The sequence below is a fragment of the Ipomoea nil genome, unplaced genomic scaffold (assembly GCF_001879475.1).
Source record: "Ipomoea nil cultivar Tokyo-kokei standard unplaced genomic scaffold, Asagao_1.1 scaffold1562, whole genome shotgun sequence".
NCBI classification, from domain to species: domain Eukaryota; kingdom Viridiplantae; phylum Streptophyta; class Magnoliopsida; order Solanales; family Convolvulaceae; genus Ipomoea; species Ipomoea nil.
The window spans coordinates 2091981-2113251 of record NW_017617990.1 but is presented as its reverse complement, the minus strand read 5'-3'; the positions used below and the strand labels follow the sequence as shown (position 1 = coordinate 2113251).

The 21271-nt window shown below is 36.1% G+C and overlaps 3 protein-coding genes across 4 annotated transcripts; all 3 read right to left on the bottom strand.

Annotated features, from left to right (window-relative positions):
- Positions 1-5827: 5827 nt before the first annotated feature.
- On the bottom strand, positions 5828-8762 carry LOC109189695 (protein FAR1-RELATED SEQUENCE 7-like). Its single transcript, XM_019340307.1, has 5 exons — positions 8729-8762; positions 7775-8373; positions 7302-7510; positions 6623-6935; positions 5828-6529 (listed from the first exon to the last, which is right to left on the bottom strand). Exons 1-5 carry the CDS (start codon positions 8760-8762, stop codon positions 5828-5830), a joined length of 1857 nt encoding a protein of 618 aa, XP_019195852.1.
- Positions 8763-10088: 1326 nt separating this feature from the next.
- Positions 10089-15820, bottom strand: LOC109189618 (GTPase Der-like). Of its 2 annotated transcripts, none has more exons than XM_019340228.1 (10): positions 14406-14673; positions 13906-14206; positions 13587-13811; positions 12879-13138; positions 12223-12440; positions 11698-11823; positions 11136-11321; positions 10626-10763; positions 10208-10538; positions 10089-10115 (listed from the first exon to the last, which is right to left on the bottom strand). In XM_019340228.1, the coding sequence occupies exons 1-9, from the start codon at positions 14587-14589 to the stop codon at positions 10209-10211; spliced, it is 1968 nt and encodes a 655-aa protein (XP_019195773.1). In that variant the 5' UTR covers positions 14590-14673; the 3' UTR covers positions 10089-10115; position 10208. The 2 variants fall into 2 exon arrangements, with proteins under 2 accessions (XP_019195773.1, XP_019195774.1); XM_019340229.1 differs by adding an exon at positions 15720-15820 and having other exon boundaries at positions 10090-10538.
- Positions 15821-18146: 2326 nt separating this feature from the next.
- On the bottom strand, positions 18147-19886 carry LOC109189781 (BTB/POZ domain-containing protein At5g41330-like). The gene has a single exon (XM_019340407.1). The coding sequence runs from the start codon at positions 19717-19719 to the stop codon at positions 18322-18324; it is 1398 nt and encodes a 465-aa protein (XP_019195952.1). The 5' UTR covers positions 19720-19886; the 3' UTR covers positions 18147-18321.
- Positions 19887-21271: the final 1385 nt, after the last annotated feature.

The following is a 21271-nucleotide window of genomic DNA, read 5'->3' as shown; positions in this document are numbered from 1 at the left end:
TAGAGCATGGCTGGATTTATTCGGCACTCCCCATCCCCCCTCTACTGAAATAAGGAATATATTTTCCTTCCATCAATCTATATTATATGTTGTATATGAGTTACTTGCTTTCTAACGTTTTTAATAAAAGCAATGGACACTGCTCAACGAAGGACAACACGCTCACAAACAAAGGCAGTCTTGAGCTCTCAAGCTGCAGAACCATCACAACCCTCACAGACGGCGGCTGAACACAACACTGCAGTCACCCCTACAACAAAAAGCAAGAGAAAACGAACAACACGGGCTGTACTTGACTCACAGGCTGCTCAACCATCCAGCAGCACTCTGATGACCTGCTCGAGCAAGAAGTTATTAGAGAAAAGAGGTCAAAGCAAATAAATGACAGACATAGGGCAACACAGACATTGGAGGTGATTGTGCAGAGGGGAGTTCTACTCCTACTTCAGCACACGGATGGGACCAAAGACCATGTTTAGGCTTGTACAACAACTACTGCCAGAACAAAAACAAGCTGTCCGTGATATTGGATTTGGAGCCCTGTTGGACCTTCAATTGTGCGCAAATGAGTCACAATTAGTTCAGTATTTGATAGCCAACTTTGAGGTTTTCCAAACACATTTCAAGCTGGAGAACGACAAGCTCACAGTTGATGAAGAGGACGTTGAGTACACTCTTGGCATTCCAAGAGGAGAAAAGAAGGTTGTTGAGGCCCCAAAAATATGATGAACAGGGGACACCAGAATACAGGGCTCTCTTGAAAAGCTGGAGGGAACGGTGGAATATTAAGCTTGGTTCCCCAGTCACTACCCAGATGGGAGATGTCATAGTTCAGAGGGGAGATTCTGGAGATGACTTTAAGAGAGACTTCATGGTCTTGACTGTTTCGTGCATGATGAGGGGATTTCAGAACCGCTACTGCAACAACAGAATCCTCAACTCCTTGATTAATGTTGATGAGATAAAGGAGTACAACTGGTGTGGCTACACCTACAACTCTCTGATCAAGTCCATCGAGCAGTACAGGAAGAAAAGTAATAGCTTCTTTACTGGACCAATGACATTCATATTGGTAAGCTCTAGCTCCACTTATGAATCTTATGATATTCAGATTGTAGATTATATGTGTTAGATTATGAATTTTCCTCTATGTGATTATGAATTTTTCTCTATGTGATTATGAACTTTCCTCTATGTCTCAGATTATGAATCTTCCTTTATCTGATTATGAATTTTCCTTTATGTGATTATGAGTTTTCCTATATGTGATTATGAATTTAGAGTATGTGCTTATGTATTTTATGCTATTCAGATTTTATGAGAATTATGTGTCAGATTATGAATTTTCCTTTGCCAGTTTATGAACTTTCATTTACCAGTTTATGAACTTTCCTTTACCAGTTTATGAATTTTCCTCTATGTGATTATGAATTTTCCTCTATGTCTCAGATTATGAATCTTCCTTTATCCGATTATGAATCTTCCTTTATGTGATTATGAATGTTCCTTTATGTAATTATGAATTTTCCTTGTTATCATTATGAATGTTCTTATAGTATTATGCAATAATGAATCTCATAATAGAAAGTTCATAATTGCATAACATAAAATCCATAATATGATAGTTGAATATAATGTTCGTATGGATTATGAATTTTCTATTATGATATTATGAATTTTCTGTAGTGTAATTATGAATTCTGTGATTATAACTTTTTTATTTTACCTTTTTGTTCAACATTGTAGCTATTCTACTTTGATCGGGTCCAATTCAAAGGAATGAGCATTCAAAGAACATATCCAAGCATTACTGCATGGACAAGTAAACTTGCACGGCAAAGGGTTTCCGCTGAGAAAAGGTCGGGCGGATATGGTAAAGGGAAAGTTATCCCTCGTATTGCAAAGCCTACTGCTGATTGTATCGCTTCTACTTCCGCCCAACCAGTCCCAACCATCTCTGTGCCGCCGTCTAGTGTTGATAGGGTCACGCGGGTTCTACAACGCCTTGCTGCTGATGTCTTGGAATTCGGTGAGGCTATGGCTGAAGTTGGCAGACAAAACGCACCGGTGGATGTTATGAAGGCCGCATTTTCTGGAATTTCCACCATGATTGGCGTTGCAAGCACAATAGAAAGACCACCAACTCCAACCTCCTCTCAACTAGACGACATCTTCTTTGGCCAAGAGTCTTTCACAAAGGTTGTTGATGCCTTGGTTGAAGCCTTCCATAAGACCAATCGGCAAATGGAGATTGACCCTCCCTCATTTGATTTAGGGATCTCTTATACCCCGGCACCATTGGTTGATGAACCACGTGAGCAAAGTGCAATGGATGAAGATGAATTGGATGCCCTTGTTGAGAACATTGTGAAAGACACTCCCGGTGCTGCTGATGCTGCTACACTCTCCACTACTCCTACCGCTATCCCTGCTACAACCCCTGCTGATACGCTTGGTGCTACGGCTGTTTCTTCCCCTGCTGCTTTCCCTGCTCCTACGCATGTTCCTACCACTGCTGCTACCCCTACTGCTTCATCTTCTGAAGCATATGCTGCTACCCCTGCTACATCAAGTTCTGAAAGACGAGAAATAACTCCATTGATCAAGGTTCCATTCGCCAGAGATGTCCCTGATGCTGCTAATACTTCTACGCCTGCTGCTACACTACCTGCTACCCTCGACGATATTGATAGGTAAACTAATTAGAATATGAAATTGTGTTATGAACTTTCTGATATTATATTATGACTTTTCTTCTGAAATATTATTAATTTTCACATATGAGATTATGAGTTTTCTATTATGAGTATTAAATTACATTTTTGATATTATGAACTTTCTGATATGCAGTTATGTATTTTCTGTTCTGTATTTATGAATTTTATGTACTGCAGTTATGAACTTTCTAACCTGAAATTGTGCAACTATGATGATATTAACTATCTTCGTGTGTTTACAGTGCATTTCTGGACAGTGAATCTGATGTCGAGGATGTCACCAGGCGAAAGAGACCAGTCCGGAAATACAAAAACATCCCGTTAAACTTGAGATCACCTTTTTGGACAAAGAATGTGCCATTTGTCCATAATGCCAGTGTGACCGAGAGGGCCGTATCAAACTACGCCTTCATGGATGTTTCTACAGATCATCCAGTGGAGTATGTTTGACTCTAACCATTTAGAAAACTTTTTATTTTCATTTATATTTCACATTTACAACCATATATTAATTTATTTACCTATTTATCAAAATTTTTTGTTCATGTAGTGAAACTCTGTTTATCTTTGATGATTTCTCAATGACAAGAGGAGATTTCCACACCCTCCGAAGCGGTGAAATTTTTAACACATTCATAGATGTATGGGCGTTGAGGCTTACACTCCTCAACACAAAACGGGCGTTGGGGAAGCCAAAGTGCATCTATTTTAGCACGTTGGTACATGTAAGTTAATAACAACAATTTTTACTCTGCTCACTTCTGAATCTCCTGTTAAACCATTCTGTATTTTATGTCATGTAAATATGTATTTTATATTTGTGATTATGAATTTTCTATTGTGAGTTTATAAAGATACATTTTTGATATTATGAACTTTCTGATGTGAGATTATGTATTTTCTGTGTGAAATTATGAATTTTCCCATATGGCATTATGAATTTTCTATTTGTGAGTTATGAAATTACAACTTTGATATTATGAATTTTCAGTTCTGTGGTTATGTATTTTCTTTGTAATATTATGGATTTTAAGTATTTTCTGTGTGTGATTATGAATTTTCTCATATCATATTATGAATTTTCTATTGTGAGTTTATGAAGTTACATTTTTGATATTATGAACTTTCTAATGTGAGATTATGAATTTTCCCATATGGCATTATGAATTTTCTATTGTGAGTTATGAAATTACAACTTTGATATTATGAATTTTCTGTTTTGTTGTTATGTATTTTCTTTGTAATATTATGGATTTTATGTTATGATATCATGAATTACGTATGACTGCCATTACATATTGCACAACTTATCATTGATACGTATTTTTTTCCCCTTAGCTTCAACTCGACCCATCTGAACAGTGGATGAAGAATCTTCCGCTTCAAAAGCGGAAGGATAATTTCAATGAGCGATTACAGTATGAGATTTCAAAATTTGAAAATCTTGATGTCAATGATGCTGATTTGGTAATTTATAATTACCCACCTTCAACATTTATTCATTAATTACATATTTCTTCTCTATTCTAACTACTTCTTTTGATGTTAGCTATTTTTCCCCGTGCTTCGACACGAACACTAATTTGTTCTCTGCATCAACACCATCTCAAAAAGTGTTGAAATCATTGACAACAAGATGTTGCCGAAGGGTGTTACTGAAGCTGACAAGTATGAAGATTGCCCAAATCTACTGGTAACTTAACCTTAAACTTGACCTTTCAAACGTTTGTTATACATTTCATGTGAATCATAATCACACTAGTTTCATTTTTGTCCAGATGAATGCTTTGAAAGAGTACTTGACTGCAGAAAAATCCCCCCTACTCCGTAAGATACAAAACCTTCCTGTATCATACTTGGCCATTCCTTGGAAGGAGCTTGACAATGTCATTGATTGTGGCATATATGTCATGCGACACATGGAGTCCTACAAGGGGAATGTTCAAGATTGGGACAGTGGATTCAAGATAGGCACCCATGTAAACGTAAGAGTATAAGATATATTAATTTCAACTTAGATTTGCTTTTTTTTTTTTTTTTTTTTTTTTTTTTTTTTAACATCTTTTTATTTTTTTTTTTTGAAGGCTGACTTCATTTGGGAGCTTAGAGCTAAATACGCATCAAACATTATCACATGGGGTAGGAACACTGAAAGATTGCGAGTTACGAAGGCAGCCAAGGATCTCTCAAAGAAGAAGTGAAACTATACCGCTTTTTGGTGTTTGAATATGTTGTGAACATGAAGCAAATCTTGACTGTTGATATTTTGTAATGTGCACAGATATTTTGCACCTATGAATACACAATCTATTGCTCTTAGTTCAGATTACATGTGGATCATGTAGAGTTTATGAATTTTCAACTACCATATTATGAATTTTCTATTATGCAATTATGAACTTTCTTTTATGAGATTATGAATGTATACGTGTTAGCTATAACTGAAATTCATTGTTACATAGATTAAAATAACATTCATAATGACAACAAGGAAAATTCATAATCACATAAAGTAACATCCATAATCAAATAACGGAAAATTCATAATCTGACACATAATTCTCATAAAATCTGAATAGCATAAAATACATAAGCACGTACTCTAAATTCATAATCACATATGGGAAAATTCATAATCACATAAAGGAAAATTCATAATCAGATAAAGGAAGATTCATAATCTGAGACATAGAGGAAACTTCATAATCACATAGAGGAAAATTCATAAACTGGTAAAGGAAAGTTCATAAACTGGTAAATGAAAGTTCATAAACTGGCAAAGGAAAATTCATAATCTGACACATAATTCTCATAAAATCTGAATAGCATAAAATACATAAGCACATACTCTAAATTCATAATCACATATAGGAAAATTCATAATCACATAAAGGAAGATTCATAATCAGATAAAGGAAGATTCATAATCTGAGACATAGAGGAAAATTTATAATCACATAGAGGAAAATTCATAAACTGGTAAAGGAAAGTTCATAAACTGGTAAATGAAAGTTCATAAACTGGCAAAGGAAAATTCATAATCTGACACATAATTCTCAACCTATATCTAAAAATCATAAAATTCATAAGTACATACTGTTAACATGATCTCAGTCTATAGCTACATCGTGGTCTACATTCTTATTAAAATGAACAAATTGTGAACCCCCGGTGCTTGGATGTACAAGATATCCATCACGAGCAATCTCTGAAATATTTTCCAAGACCAATGATTGGACAGAGCCCTTTGTAATTGAAGCAAGCTTGTTTGCAGCGCTCTTTCTTCCCCTTGCTGCATTGTACTTCTTCTCAATAACACTACTACTCCTTTTATTTCTCACACCTTTACCCCTCCGGCTTGAGGGGTCTTGGACAATACCACTTGACGAAGACACAGCACCCTCCTCAGTGTTCACATCCCCAATCTCAGCTTCAATGTTTTTCCTTGCATTCTCAACGGCTTCATCACATAATTGTCTAGCAACACTGTTATCTTGGCTAGAAACAATAAGCCTTTGAAATTTCCTACTAATCTCAACAGCCCAAATTGAAGAAGGGACACCACCATTATAAAACACAGATGCAATGTCCACGTTTGTACGCTCAACAGCCTTTTTAGTCCATCTTTTTAGAATGTATTTATCGGGAATACTGGAAACACAGTGCACATGAAGTATACGTAAGCAGTGGCAGCAAAGTATTCCCAATTCTGAAAACAGCTTGCAACTACAACATATATCCAAATTGATTGCCTTAAAGGTTACTTCATGCCTTATGATATCTATGTCTGGTCGCCACACGTGATACTTGCACTTACAACCATCGTTCAACACCATTTCTTGATAACAAGAGCTACCTTTCATAAATTGTTCCTCGAACAAAAAATATATCTCAATTGTATAAACCTCTCTAGCATGTGAAAGGAGTTTCACATGATCCAACATCATGGCGGGTACTCCTTGAGAACACCGGAAATCCTCGCCATTTTCCTTACTTCTCCATTCAGATATAACACTCACAAATGATGAATAAAAATCACATAAACCAGCAGTCTTGGACAGCCTCCTAGAAATTGCATGATTTGTGCTTTCACTCCTTTGCGAAGATAAAATACCCCCGGAGAAATAATCCTTGTTGAACGCTGGACACCACTTCTCCCTACAGTCATAAAGCTTCTCTAGCCATGTATTCTTATGACAATTATATTTTGTAACCATCCTGAAAAGGTTAAAACACATGTTTATTACACATATTCTGAAAATTCATAATCTCATATTACAAAGTTCATAATCATGTAACAGAAAATACATAATGACATAACAGAAAATACATAATTGAATACTGTGAATTCATAATCTCATATTACAAAGTTCATAAATCATATAACAGAAAATACATAATGACATAACAGAAAATACATAATGACATAACAGGAAATCCAGAATTGTATAACTGTGAATTCATAATCTCATATTAGAAAATTCATAAATCATATAACAGAAAATACATAATGACATAACAGAAAATCCATAATGACATGACAGAAAATTCAGAATTATATAATGTAAATTCATAATAACATACCTTGTCCAGTAAACCTCAAATTCAGCTTCAGTCTCGGTGTATTTCAACACACAATTAAACATATCCAGAAAATCCTTATGATTCCTCAATGCCTTAATATGCTTCTTCGAATTCTCACCAATATGCCATATGCAAAGACGGTGGCGTGATGTAGGAAACACCATGGAAATGCCAGCAGCCATAGCTGAACATTGATCCGTCATGATAGTCTGTGGACACTTGCCATCCATGGATCTTAAAAACGCTCTAAACAACCACGCAAATGACTCTATCCTCTCATTCATCAAAAAACCACAACCAAACATTACATTCATGCAATGATGGTTCATCCCTACAAAAGGACCACAAATCATATCATATTTGTTAGTGCGGTATGTTGTATCATGCACTAACAGATCACCAAACACCTCATAATCCCTTCTCATTTGACCATCCCTCCAAAAAAAACTACACAATCTTCCATCCAAATCAACTTCGAAATCAAAAAAGAAATCAGCCTCATTAGATTGCCTCCTCCTGAATATCTCAACCAAAGAATTTGAATCCGATCCATCCAAACACTTCAAACTCACAGAAGCCATTGAATTGTAAGCATCGCGGTTGGTAAAGCCAACCAATGGAGAGCCCCCTGACTGATGTTTCAAAAACCTCATACCATCCGCCAATGCAACACCACTACTCTTCATGTCTTTTAAATATTCAAGCTGATTGTTTCCCACTCTTCTATGCGACCGAAGCAGATGACTCTTGCCAAATGAACATAACTCGTGATTGTGCTCTTTCAAGTGTTTTGTAACTGTCCACATCCCATCACCCCCCACATCAAACTGAACAAATGCACCACATCCAGTCCTCATATCAATCTTTGAATAAAGCTTAACACCACTGTTTGGTTTCTGCTTATACCCAGCCTTAGCACAGAAGAACCTCTTCATCTGAATTGACTTAGTAGATGCCTTATAACGTTGTTGGCCTTTCCTCACACTAAAACCAACTCTGTATGCATATCCATTATATAACTCAAAAGCTTCGTCAACATTTCTTACTACAACACCCACCAAGTCTTCATCAACTGCAATTGCAACAAAAATATAACCACACCTATACCAACTACTAAACTATGAATGTGGATTTCACCTATAATGAATGTAATATGCTACACTATAGAATTCATAATCTCATGTGAGAACATTCATAATCACAAAGAATAAAATTCATAACATCATATAAGAAAGTTCATAACAAAAACCGGATATCAATAACATTTGTGACATTATGAGCATTCAAAGTTGCATAGATACTCATGGCATTAAATGCATAACCTCATAACATAAAATTCATAACCTCATATGGAAAATTCATAATAACATAACGGAAAATTCATAACCTCAAACTGTAAATTCATAACGTGAACAGATTATTAATACCAATCACAACATTCAATTTGCATATAATCACCATGAATCAGTACCTACACCTACAAGAAACAACATTCATGATACACCAACTAATAAAAAGAACCTGGACTTGAAGACGAGCCATCAATGTCAATGTTTAACTCTGCTTGATCATTGCTTATTGAATCACCAACACAATCTTCATTCACTGAGTATATGCAAGCAGTGTAACACACCAGTTAATATGTTATGGACATATTACTATTACATTATGAATATTCATATCACATGCATGAACAGAGTATCAAAATTCATAACTCTGTAACAGAAAATACATAATTGCATTTTGTAAAATTCATAACAGAAACATGGAACTAATACACATTTACGGCCATTATGAACATTCAAACTGCATAGATACTGAACAAATATCAATAAAAATAACTAAATCTTCAACAATCCATGATCTCATAAATCAAACGAAATCAAACGCATAAAATCAAACGCAACCTGGAATCGCAGAAATCATATCGGTTGAATCTTCTCCTCGAACCATCGTCTCCTCCATCACGAATAGGAAAGAATCGCGAATGTCGGATCACAATTGCCTTCAGCGATTTGCGAATAGGAAATAATCAAACGCAAAGAGTTGTCTGATCATAACTGCCTTCCTAACGCCGTTAATAGAACAGTGTTTTTTTTTTTTTTTTTTTTTTTTTTTAAACGACGTCGTTTGGAAGCGTGTTCACCAAGCATGGTGAGCACGTTTCCACGGCATAATTTGCGTAAATTTACTCCCTGATGTGGATACTCCCTAAATTTTACTCCCCGATGTGGGGAGCACTGATTGGCTACTTTTGTCATGTGGGTCCCTGTCTACTTCAAGATTTTGTGTGTGGGAGTAAAAAATGGAATTACATGTAGTATTTTCCTTTTAGATCAAAGTTCAAAAATCAATTAGTGACATGTACTAGCAGGTCACTAAGGTTCCGGCAATGTTTCAATCCTCCAACTAACCCGAGGAAGGTGATCCTGGCCAGCTGGCCTAGTTCTAGCCACCCTTCTCAACAGTCAAAGGGGGTCGGGATTCTGCACTTCAACAACTCCTTTGGGCAAGCTGTTACTTGTATTTAAGCATTCGTCGGTCAAATTTCAACAACTCCTTTGCCGGCAGCTCCTGTGCCACCAAAGTGTGCAGTGAATTCAAGGAACATGTTAGAGGATGATGACCCGAAAGCCGTCATCGTGCCCACCTACAAGATGATTTCGACGAGGAAAACAGAGCACCGTGGTGAATGGTGATGTTATGATTGTGGGTGGTACAAGTTGTAAATGCCATGATGAGAAAGAAAATGGAAATATATTGACTATAACAACAATAGAATTTTGAATTTGGATGATAAATTTTATCATTATATAAAGAATTAACCTTAAAATTCTTAAGATATGTTAAGCATTCCTATTCGTAAGATTATGTTATCACCTACAACCAAGTACTCCGTATAATGTTTTAAGTTGATGAGTTGTTTTCTAGGGAAAGAATGCTCCTTTTGTCGGAAACTACTCTTTCCACTACTTTCCCCATAGATGATTGCATGCTCTTTTTACAACTTTTACTCATAGAACTTTTTTCAACTGTCCGCTGCAATATCCTTACTGGAATGCCACCCAAATCGAAATCTTCTTTCAAAGACCTCGTTAGAAACCTGAGATCGGGATCAGACAGCCGGTTTTTTCCGCTTACAAACGCGACAAACGTTGGCGGTCTTGCTTTAACTTGAGTGAAGTACTTAATCTTGGGTTGAGCGGCGTGATCTTTCCATGAATGTCTGCTCATCACCTACCATGGCGTGGGAACACGATAAGCATAGAGTAGTACCTCGGGGGAATAGGGTATAAATAAATGCACAAAGGGCGATTCTCAAACCTTGAGTAGCCAGCGGTTGAGACGAGCAGTCGGCAATCTTAAACACCATTTTCTGTATGTTTCAACAACCTGACGCATCACATCTGTTTGCCCTTCTCCTTCAAGTGCCGAAACAAACACAACAGGTATTCCTGTGATCTGCAAATGAATTTGAATGGACCTCGGATCAAATCCGTGTGTTGCACTAACAGACGAAAATAAATAAAGCCTGAATGCTCAAAAAACTCTCTTGTTAACCAGCTTGGTTGGCATGAGTGGCCGTGCACTCTCATCCCTTAAGAGAGGTCGGTATTTAGAACCCCCCCTCATATGGAAAAACCAATCTGGCCAACACTTTGCCCCTTAATTGGGCCGCGGCGGTGCGAATGGGGAATAGTCTGAGTATGGTACGGGCTTAAAGGTGCCTCCTACAGTTAGAGCCTGCTCAGGACACCTCATGGCTTGACCAAAAAAAAAAAAAAAACTCTCTTGTTCCCATCACAAAAGTAAAACTGCTGCATGCTGACAAACCTGGGGTATTACTGTCTGAATTTCTTCAGGAACAGCTTTGACAACATTCTGGTAGAGTTTCAAGTTTTGTTTCCCTCTAAGAAGATCCATCTTGTTCACAACTACAACCAGACCCCGCCCTTCGTCCACAGCTCTCCTTGCAATGACTACTTCAACATGCTTCATGCTCCGCCTATCTCTGGCAATCTAGTCACCATAGAATGATTAAGCTAGTTAGCAGAAAGCAATCTCATATAAATAATGAACAAAAGGTTTGTTTCTGAAAACAAATATGCTTGTAATAATCAGGCATTATATACTTCAGGAAATCACTCGAGGAGATATTTATCAGTATAAATGATTTTCATTAAATTAACAAATAGGACAAACAATTCTTTTAAAAATCATTACGGTACGTTGCTTCTGAACATGTCATAAAAAGTTGGATTTGGACCAACATGTGGAGGAAGATATTGCAACCATATCTCTATTGTCATAGTTTTTTTTTTCTTTTTCTTTTCTACTTCTTGTTATTAAATTTAAGGCTTACATACACAACAATACAAAATAATGATTCACATACCTCCTCTGCATCGAGGACCAATGCAACTACATGAGCCCGCATTAGGTGTTTCCTTGACTGCACTACACTCAAAGATGCAGGTCCCTTTTCCTGCTTCGTCCTTTCCAACCAACCTGCGGTGTCAACCTGAAAATGAAATAGAACTACACATTACTCAACACATAATTATGAAATAGAATTTGAAAACGCAAAACTTCACACAGATGAAAAAAATATTTGATTCAGAGATAAAGCATAATAACTGAAAGAAAAGAAGGCAAGGCTATTTAATTGCGGAGTACAATTATTTATCAAATCTTTTGCTCATCTACTTCAAATGTGTATAGTGTCTTTGTATGTACAATATCGACTAAGGGATATTAAAGATAAAGACTGAAGGGCATAATGATGTTTTTTGTGTGTGTGCAAAAGGGCAGCATATCCAAGAAATAGTTTATTGGCATAATTGTTCAACCTTGTAGTTGAAGGGATATTATGAAAGAGAATGGTCCTTGTAAAGAGAGACAGAAGACAACTAAATCGTACCAAATAAATAGTTCTCCCTTCATAATGAAATTGTGTCCGGATTGAATCTCTAGTCAAACCGGCTTCTGGCCCAACCAAAACACGGTCTTCTTGTAATATTGCATTCAACAACGTGGACTTTCCAACATTTGGCCGCCCTACAATTGCCAACTGTAATGGCAACTTGGCTTCCATGTCATCGGAGGATTCTTTCTCCTGATTATCTTCATCTTCATAATCTATGTTTTGTAAAATGTCAAGATCATTCATCAGTAAAATATATTATAATTACTCCAAAATTTGGGCATTTAAAATAAAACTTTATTAGCTAGTGCAGTCTCTGTAGCTATGAACATGTCAATTTCAACACACAACTTCATTGAAAACTGCTCTTGTAATCAATCATAGATTAATTAAAAAGAGGGGAAGGTTCAAAGGTGTGAAAAAAACATAATTCATAAATTTGCAACACATAAATGAAAAGGGGAGGAAATGACACCAAATGCAATACCAATAAGCAAAGCGGAGATACCAATGAAATCCTTTAGATGCTCCAACATGTAGTAGCTCAAAAAAAATTTGAATTAAAAAATTAAAACTGATGTATTGTAAGGAAAGAAAGCATCAAATATCGTAAAGGCTTCAAAATCATCATAAACTCTGATGAAGTGCCTTACCATTTAAGTTTTGAAGCACATATTCCTGAAGTAATGGCCGCAGTGTTTCATGAAGTTCAGCCATGCCAAATCCAGTTTCAGCAGATAAAGCAATAGGATCTCCAAATCCTAATCTATATGCCTCACCTGCAGCGGCAGCGAGAGAACCATCACTATCAGAAAGTGCTTCAGCTTTATTCATAACCACAATAATCTTAATCCCAGAAGCATGTTTCCTCAGCCACTTTCCGACATCTATATCCATTGGCTGCAATCCCTCTCTAGTTAAAAGATAGTACAAAAGGATTTTAAATGTATATACTGAAGAAGGAAGAAAAAACAAACAATAAAAAAGAAGCAACGTCCTGCAGTCACATCAAGCAACCTAGTAGTCTAGTACAAGCTCAAAGTGTTTAAGTTTTCACATATATTATTGGTCATATGTAATAAGAGTATAAGACTAGAAAAGTCAGCACATGTTTGCCTAGCTAATGTCTAGTTTTGCAGCAGACTTACATAGAGTACATTTTAGAAATAATGATAAATTACAGTCATCTTATATTTAACATGCACTGTCTTCATCAAATCTAAAACCATCCAGGTCTACCTTCATTTTTTTTTCTCAGTTACTGGAAAGTATCATTTGTTCCAAAATAATGTTTTAGTCAATAAGGACATTATTATACAGAAAAATTAATATGCTAAAATTTGCTGATGAGTCTACCATACCGTGCATCAATTAAGAAGAGTGCAAACTGAGATCTTGCCAGCACATTCCCAGTCATTTCTGCAGTTCTTTGAAGAACTGAACCAGAGGAAGCCTCAGCCTCTAAGCCAGCAGAATCCAACACCCTAAACCGCAAATCACCCAATTTCGCAACCCCATCACGAATATCTCGAGTAACATGGTCAGTAGGCGTGTTGTACACAAGGGCCTCCCTCCTTCGTATCAACCTACAATATCACATACCAACATTTACAAGACAACCATATTAATAAAATGGCATGGTTAATGACTATAGATAAAGAATATCATAGCAATACCAACCGATTAAACAAAGCGGATTTTCCAACATTAGGGCGTCCAATTATAATAACAGTTGGAAGTTTGTCAATAGCAATCTTAGTGAAATCAACAGATTCTTCTGTGGGATATTTAACTTTAGGCTCATCAGCACTACTGTCACCAAAATCTGACTTTTCATCTTTCATTTCTCCAGTCAAAAGAGTGCAGAATCTTCTGACATTCGGAAAAACAACTGGAAGTTCTAGAGAGACCCATTCACAGCATTTTGAACCCAAATTTGTTATTTCAATGTCTCTCTTTGTCAAACGATCAAATGATGATCCTAAACATCATAATCAATTGGGAAACAAAGCATGAATTCAAGCTATTGATTTCTAATTTTCTATAGAAACAAAACATAAACCTCAAAACCATCTCCTGTTCTGGTTATATCATCAAAAGAAGAAAGAAATCCATAACCAACTTCCTATCAAAGAATCAAATGAAAAGCAACAAATTTCATAAAACAAAAAGCAAATTACCATATTTAACTTGAGTGCCAGAGGAGATAAACCTGGAAAATGAACATATATTATCTCCCCCATTACAGTGGCTAGAATCTATATAACTCCAATGGGTGTGCAAGGAAGCTCTACTAGATAAAAGCCTGAAGCAATGATGGTGGCACTTTCGGGCAGAAAAGGCCCTAACCCATGAGTGAGGCATTCCAAGATGAATGCTTTATGACTGATTATTGCTATCTATATCAACCGTCTTTCTTTAGTTCAAACAGATGTGTGTTTTTCTCACCTGAAAATGTAAATTGAAGCTTTGAAAAACTAGTGTGCAAAATGATCAAAAAGCAAACAAAGAATATTCAGAAAACTAGTAAAAACTAAAAAGCATCCTGCGCAATGCAGGAGATGAGTAAAAAAAATATCAGGAATAAAAGAAAAAAAAAAAATGTCACTAGTAGCTGTACGCAATGCTCCCAAGTATCAGAACTAAAAGAGAATAATTCAATAGTAGGTATATGCAATAATATGAAACTAAGGCTAAAATTGAAAGATGAAATTAGAGAGATTACAGAATGGACATGAATTTGTGAAATTTTATTGAGGAAGAAGACATTATACTTTCCAGTATACTGGAAGCTGAGAAAGGAGGCATTATTTGACGTTTCAAATTTAGGGCTAAAAATCAATTAACTACCGTCGCATTGCTTCAGATATCTTCTCCAATCGGCATTTCATGCAAGGGTGGGCATTTGGGTATTCAGTTTGGTTTTGGTTTGTTCAGTTTTGAAAAAATGAAACCATTCCGTTTAACATTGTAGTTCTCAGTTCTGTTTGGTTTGAAAAAGTTCGGTTTCGGATCAGAATTCTGTTCAGTTTATCCAAAAAAAAAATATAAATACAAATCTAAGTTTCATGACTTTCATAACTAGAGAATTTAGTTTATCCAAAAATCATTATACTCAACATGTACTGATTTGTATACAAATCTAAAGTTTCAATATACACTCAAAAACTGTGTTTACAGGAGAAATAAAAAAAAGACTGGACCAATAGAAAAGAATCATGGTGAATTGATGATAACCTCAGACCAAGAGTGAATACAGTTTTGAAGATTAGAAAAACATTATTTTCCTCATATTTTCCACAACGGCTCAAAAACAGCATTTACAAGTACATTCCAGTGTTCGACCTTCTTCCGGAGACCGGAGTTCTGTCCTTGAGGCTGGATTTTCCAGCCTTCAAGGCTTCAACTCCTTCAAGCAATCAATGTTCAAGCTAGAAATCAATATTCAACCTATTCAAGCTAGAAATCAAGGAGAGGAGCTGTAAACTGAGTACCTTCGTGGAGGAGCTGGGCATCAGGCGGCCAGGCGCGGACGGCGGAGGATTCGTCTTCGATTATTAGATTTTCAGATGGAGGAGTGGCGGGCGGCGGAAGGCTAGAAGCACTGAAGCTGATCTCTATTCTTTTTTTTTTTTGGTAGGGAGCTGATCTCTATTCTATAATGCTATTAAAAAACAAAAACAAAAACAAAAATTTTGATGAGGTTCGGTTCAATTTACTAACTAAATTGTTTGCCCAGTAAATTTTAATTTTGGTCATATGATTATAGGGGCTTTGTTAATTTCAGCACCCGATTTTTAAAAGTGTCAATTTAGTACCTTGACTATGCAATTTTTATCAATTTTGGTGACTCCGGTTAAATTGCCGGTCAAATTTCGCCAGAAAAACTTAATCCTTCATTTAGTCTATAATTTGAGGGGCAAAATCGTCTTTTGAATTCTAGTAAAATCGTCTTTTTTTCGGCGAAATTTGGCCGGTAATTTGGCCGGAGTGACCAAAATTGACAAAAATTACATACTCAAGGTACTAAATTGACACTTTTGAAAATCAGGTGCTGAAATTAACAAAGCCCCTATAGTCATATGACCAAAATTGAAATTTTCTCATTGTTTGCTATACTAAAAAAGCTTATTGAACGATACTTTGATATATCACCCACGAGAAAATTTCAACTTTGGTCAAACGATTATAGAGACCTTGTTAATTTTAACACCTAACTTTTAAAAGTATCAATTTAATACCTTGAGTATGTAATTTTACTCAATTTTGATCACTCCGACCAATTTACCGGTCAAATTTGAGCGAAAAAATTAAATCCAACTTTTAAGCACAAATCTGAGGGGCAAAATAGTCTTTTCCTGACCTGCTCCTAATTGACCGGACCGCCTTCTTTGATCCGGTTCACCTACAAAAATAATAATATATAACCACCTAGTTTTGTAGGTGGTCTATTATTTTTGCAATGCTGTAGGTGAACCGGATCAAAGAAGGCGGTCCGGTCAATTAGGAGCAGATCAGGAAAAGACTATTTTACCCCTCAGATTTGTGCCTAAAAGTTGAATTTAATTTTTCCGGTCAAATTTGACCGGTAAATTGGCCGGAGTGACCAAAATTGAGAAAAATTACATACTCAAGGTATGAAATTGATACTTTTGAAAGTTAGGTGCTGAAATTAACAAGGCCCCTATAGTCGTGTGACCAAAATTGAAATTTTCTCTATCACCCACTATTGTAAAAATCGACTTAGCCTATGGACTAGGCAGTTTTTAATTGACCGGTCAATTAGGTACCTTTAGGTGTTTAGTTGGGCGCCTAATTTAGCCTTGTTGGTGAATAACTTGATTGAATTTGCGCTCAATTCGGTCGAATGATTTTTTTTTACCCATGTTTGGTCACTTCTCTTCTATATCCTTCTAGTCATGTACTCTACAAACCAGCTAACATATGCAGTTGACTAGTTTAGAGGATTATAACAATCCAACAACTCTCATCTCTAATGGAAAAAGTAAAAATGATATACTAAGATTATTCGACCGCCTAAGAAACGTATAGGCACCACCTAGGGGCTAGGCCCTCGGACGTTCGCCTATCGCCTTCTGCAACATTGATATTACCAATATGATTTAGTTTTCCAAACTGAATCGTCCACCGCTAGTTTCAGGTACATTTTATTTGCAGTCCACAAAAAATTTGTTAGTGTTGATTGGCAAGAGGATACGAATATATCTCCGAAGGTATCAATTTTCCTAAGCGATGATATGAGAATATTTTATCGTAGATCATGGTCCAAATAGTGCCGTTCCTTTTAATAAAAAAAGCGAAATCGTTTTGTTCAATTAATTATATTTTTAAGACATATTCAGTTCTATTTTATATACACTGTTCATTACAGCACAACTAAAGTATCATTTTTTATTTAACTACAATTTCATTTACATTATACATTCAATATGTGAAACCTGTTATTGAATTCTATTTTATACATACTGTAATTTTATTACAACACCACTATAAATACATCAATTCATTTAAATAATTAATTTTTAAATAGTACAAATTAAATATTAATTTTACATTGATGATTGATATACTTTTATATATATATATATATATATATATACACACACACACACTTCCTCAAGGATTCATAAATTTTTCTTATCTCTTTTCAAAGTCCTCCGAAACTGACTGGTCAAAGACATTGCAAGAGATATTTTTTTTTCACATTACATTCTTTAAATATTCAAATTGTTTTACTATTTATCTACTTATATAGTCATATTTACTATACAAATTAACATGAACCCAAACCCAAACTCAAACATGTTACATTAGCTTCAGCCTTTCATGGTGGCAAAGTATGACATTATTAAAATTGTCACAACAAAACAATCATCAAACTAATCCATTCATGAGCAATATACAAAGAAAAACATGAAATTGGAAAAAAATGAATCAAATATATTCCACCAACATTAGATACATGAATAAACATTTGAATGTGTTGAAAGATTCACAAACTATAAATTTATGTACACAATTGCAAGCAAGTAACATGGTTTCAACTTCTGGCAACCATGTATGCACACTGTGAGATCAAAATCTGGTAACCGAGTTCTGCCAAACCTCGACGAATTGCTGATCCTTCCTAGTAACGAACATTTTGTTTCCCCCGAAGCTCATATGTGTGATCTTGTTGGCAGAGGTATCGTTAGCCCTCCCCATCGAGTTCTTCCTGAAGATCCTGTCTTCGCCTTCCTTGGCAGAACCAATCAAAACCTCTGACCACAGCTCAATGCTGCTTCCTTTACTGCAGAACACTTGGTTTCCATGGCTTTCAATCTTGCATCCGACGCCTTCCTTCTTTTTGTTCAAAGACTTCCTCTCGTCCCCGAGACAAACCCAAGGGTTTTCTGCATCAATATTTCTGAAGTCAGCATAGAACACCTCCCCGGAATGCACACCGACTTTAAACATTGCAGACATGCTGTCTGAAATGGTAACATCTGAGAAGCAATCCACTTTTTCCTTGACTTCCCAAACTGCATTGCCAGACCTCAAGTCCCAAAACTTAATGGTGCCTGAAACACCAGAAGGCCCACTGTGAGAGCCAGCAGACATAAGGAGATTATGGCCAGGAATCCATCTCAGCTTTGTGGCAGGAATGGCAGAATCAAGCTCAGCACCAAAGATTTCATAATGGCCAATCTCAGTGACAGGCCTAAAATCATCTCTAAGATCATACACCATAATACAATTGGAATTTCGCCTCCCAGACTCGAAACTGGTGAATAGATACTCATCTGATGACCCAATTGCCTGAACAGTTGAGCCAGACCTAGTCACATTTTCCCAGTTCAGAGTTTGTGTAACAAAACCCTTGTCAACATCAAGAATCTGCAGGCCTGAGAAATCTGTGGCACCAGCAGCCACAATGTTTGAGGACAAAGCCAGCAGGGAATCAATGGCAGAAAATTGGGTCAAAATGGTGGATTTCCTCTGCAAAGCCCAATCAAAGGAGCTGACTTTGCTACCATGGGCAACATGAACTGACCCAAATTGGGTTGTGGAGATTGAGGCAGGTGAATCCCTACCATTCAAAGGCAAAACCATTGATTTCTCAAGGTTGAAAGGGTCAAACTGGGATGGGTTTGATTGGGAATTAATGAGGAGTTGCTCTACACCATAGAACTGGGACTCAAAAATAAGATCTTGGATATCAAAAGCCTTGGCTCTTGAAGGGAGATTCCCAGTTCTAAGGAGGGAAAGCAGAATGGAAAAAAGCTCTGGGTCTCTATCAACAAAAGGGATTGAGCCATAGGAATTCACCAATTTTGAGAATAGGGATTTAGAACCTGCCTGGCTAAGGGTCTGTTTGGTTGTCTGGAAAAGCTGCCCACCCACATCAATGGTGACCATGTTAGAAACTGTTGAATCCTGTAAATTCTGCTGATACCCACTTGAGAGAAGCGTAGATCCAGCGCATGGAGGCATCCTCTTCTGGCTCCTGCTAAGAACAAACAATGTCTGGGAATTCAAGAAATTGAGAAGAAGAAGGTAATTCGAAAGCAGAAACCCAAAGAAGTTGAATCAAGATTGAAGCTTTTTGAGGGATTATGAATGGGTTATGATGATTGATGAATGGGAACACTGGAAATGATGGTTTTAAAGGTGGAGAAATGGTGTTCTACATGGTCATAGGATGGATGCTTCGCGCTTGTTGCTTGCGGGCTTGCGGGCTTGCGGGCTTGCGGTCAAACAAAATGTTCTTTTGGCTTACAGGAGACTGGATCACTGGAATTTAAAAATTTTAACTTAATTAATTCATAATTTTTTTTTTTCAAAACTTATAACCAAATCAATTTTGTTGAGAGTTAATACCCAAAATCGTCCTCGACTATAGTGGTTTTTCTTAATTTCGCCCTAAACGACTTTGGTGACCTAATATCGTCCTAGACTTTTGTGTTTCGCTCAATTTAGTCCCAGACTTTTGTGTTTTTGCTCAATTTAGTCCCTCATTTGTTATTCTGTCCATTTGGTGTTAAATAAATAGACAATTCAGTAATTTTAATATTGACATCTCTTTACTCATAGACATGTGAACTGCGAAATCTTTTTTTTTTACGAATTACTCATAAAACTGCGAATATAAAATTTGATTTGCAAGTCCGGGAGTAATTCTGGACGTAATTCGTACAAGAAAGAGGAATTTCGCACTTCACAAGTTGAAAGTAAAGAGAGATCAATATTGACGTTACTGAACTGTCCCTTTATTTAACACAAATTTGACGGAATAACAAATGGAGGACTAAATTGAGCGAAACACAAAAGTCTGAGACGATATTAGGTCACCAAAGTCGTTTAGGATGAAATTGAGAAAAACCACTATAGTCGAGGACGATTTTGGGTATTAACTCATTTTGTTGAGGATAAACTGGAATTATTTTAATTAATTGGGTAACAATACTCATAAACTTTATATTTGGACGAGGAGGACTTACAATCATTACTTGAGAGTTTATATTAGATAAATTTCTCTTTTTGATATTAGTCTACAAATTATCATAATTAGATAAATCAATCTAAATTATTCATAGTTAACCGTTTCAAACTAAAAAAGTCAAATAAGACATAAAGCTTATATTTAGCTGAGAATTAGACATAATATATTATATATGCTTAAAGCATCCTGTTTTTTCATAATGCATGGTGGTTACCCGGCCTCTATATCACACATGTGTGAGTGTGAATTTTAGTCATGTTGCAAATGGCTTTCAAATGGATATTAACTATAAGATAAATATCCTACCATGTCCCAGATTAGCAAATTATGTTGTGGACTCAGGTACAAAACGACACAGTTTGCGCGCGTGAAAATAGAGTTATGAAATTATGAATATAGAGTTATGTAATTGCGAATGTAGAATTCAAAAATTGTGAATATAGAATTCTGCAATTGTGAATATTGAGTTTTGTAATTTTATATATTGAGATCTAAAATTGTGGATATTCAATTCTAAAATTGTGAATATAAAATTCTAAAATT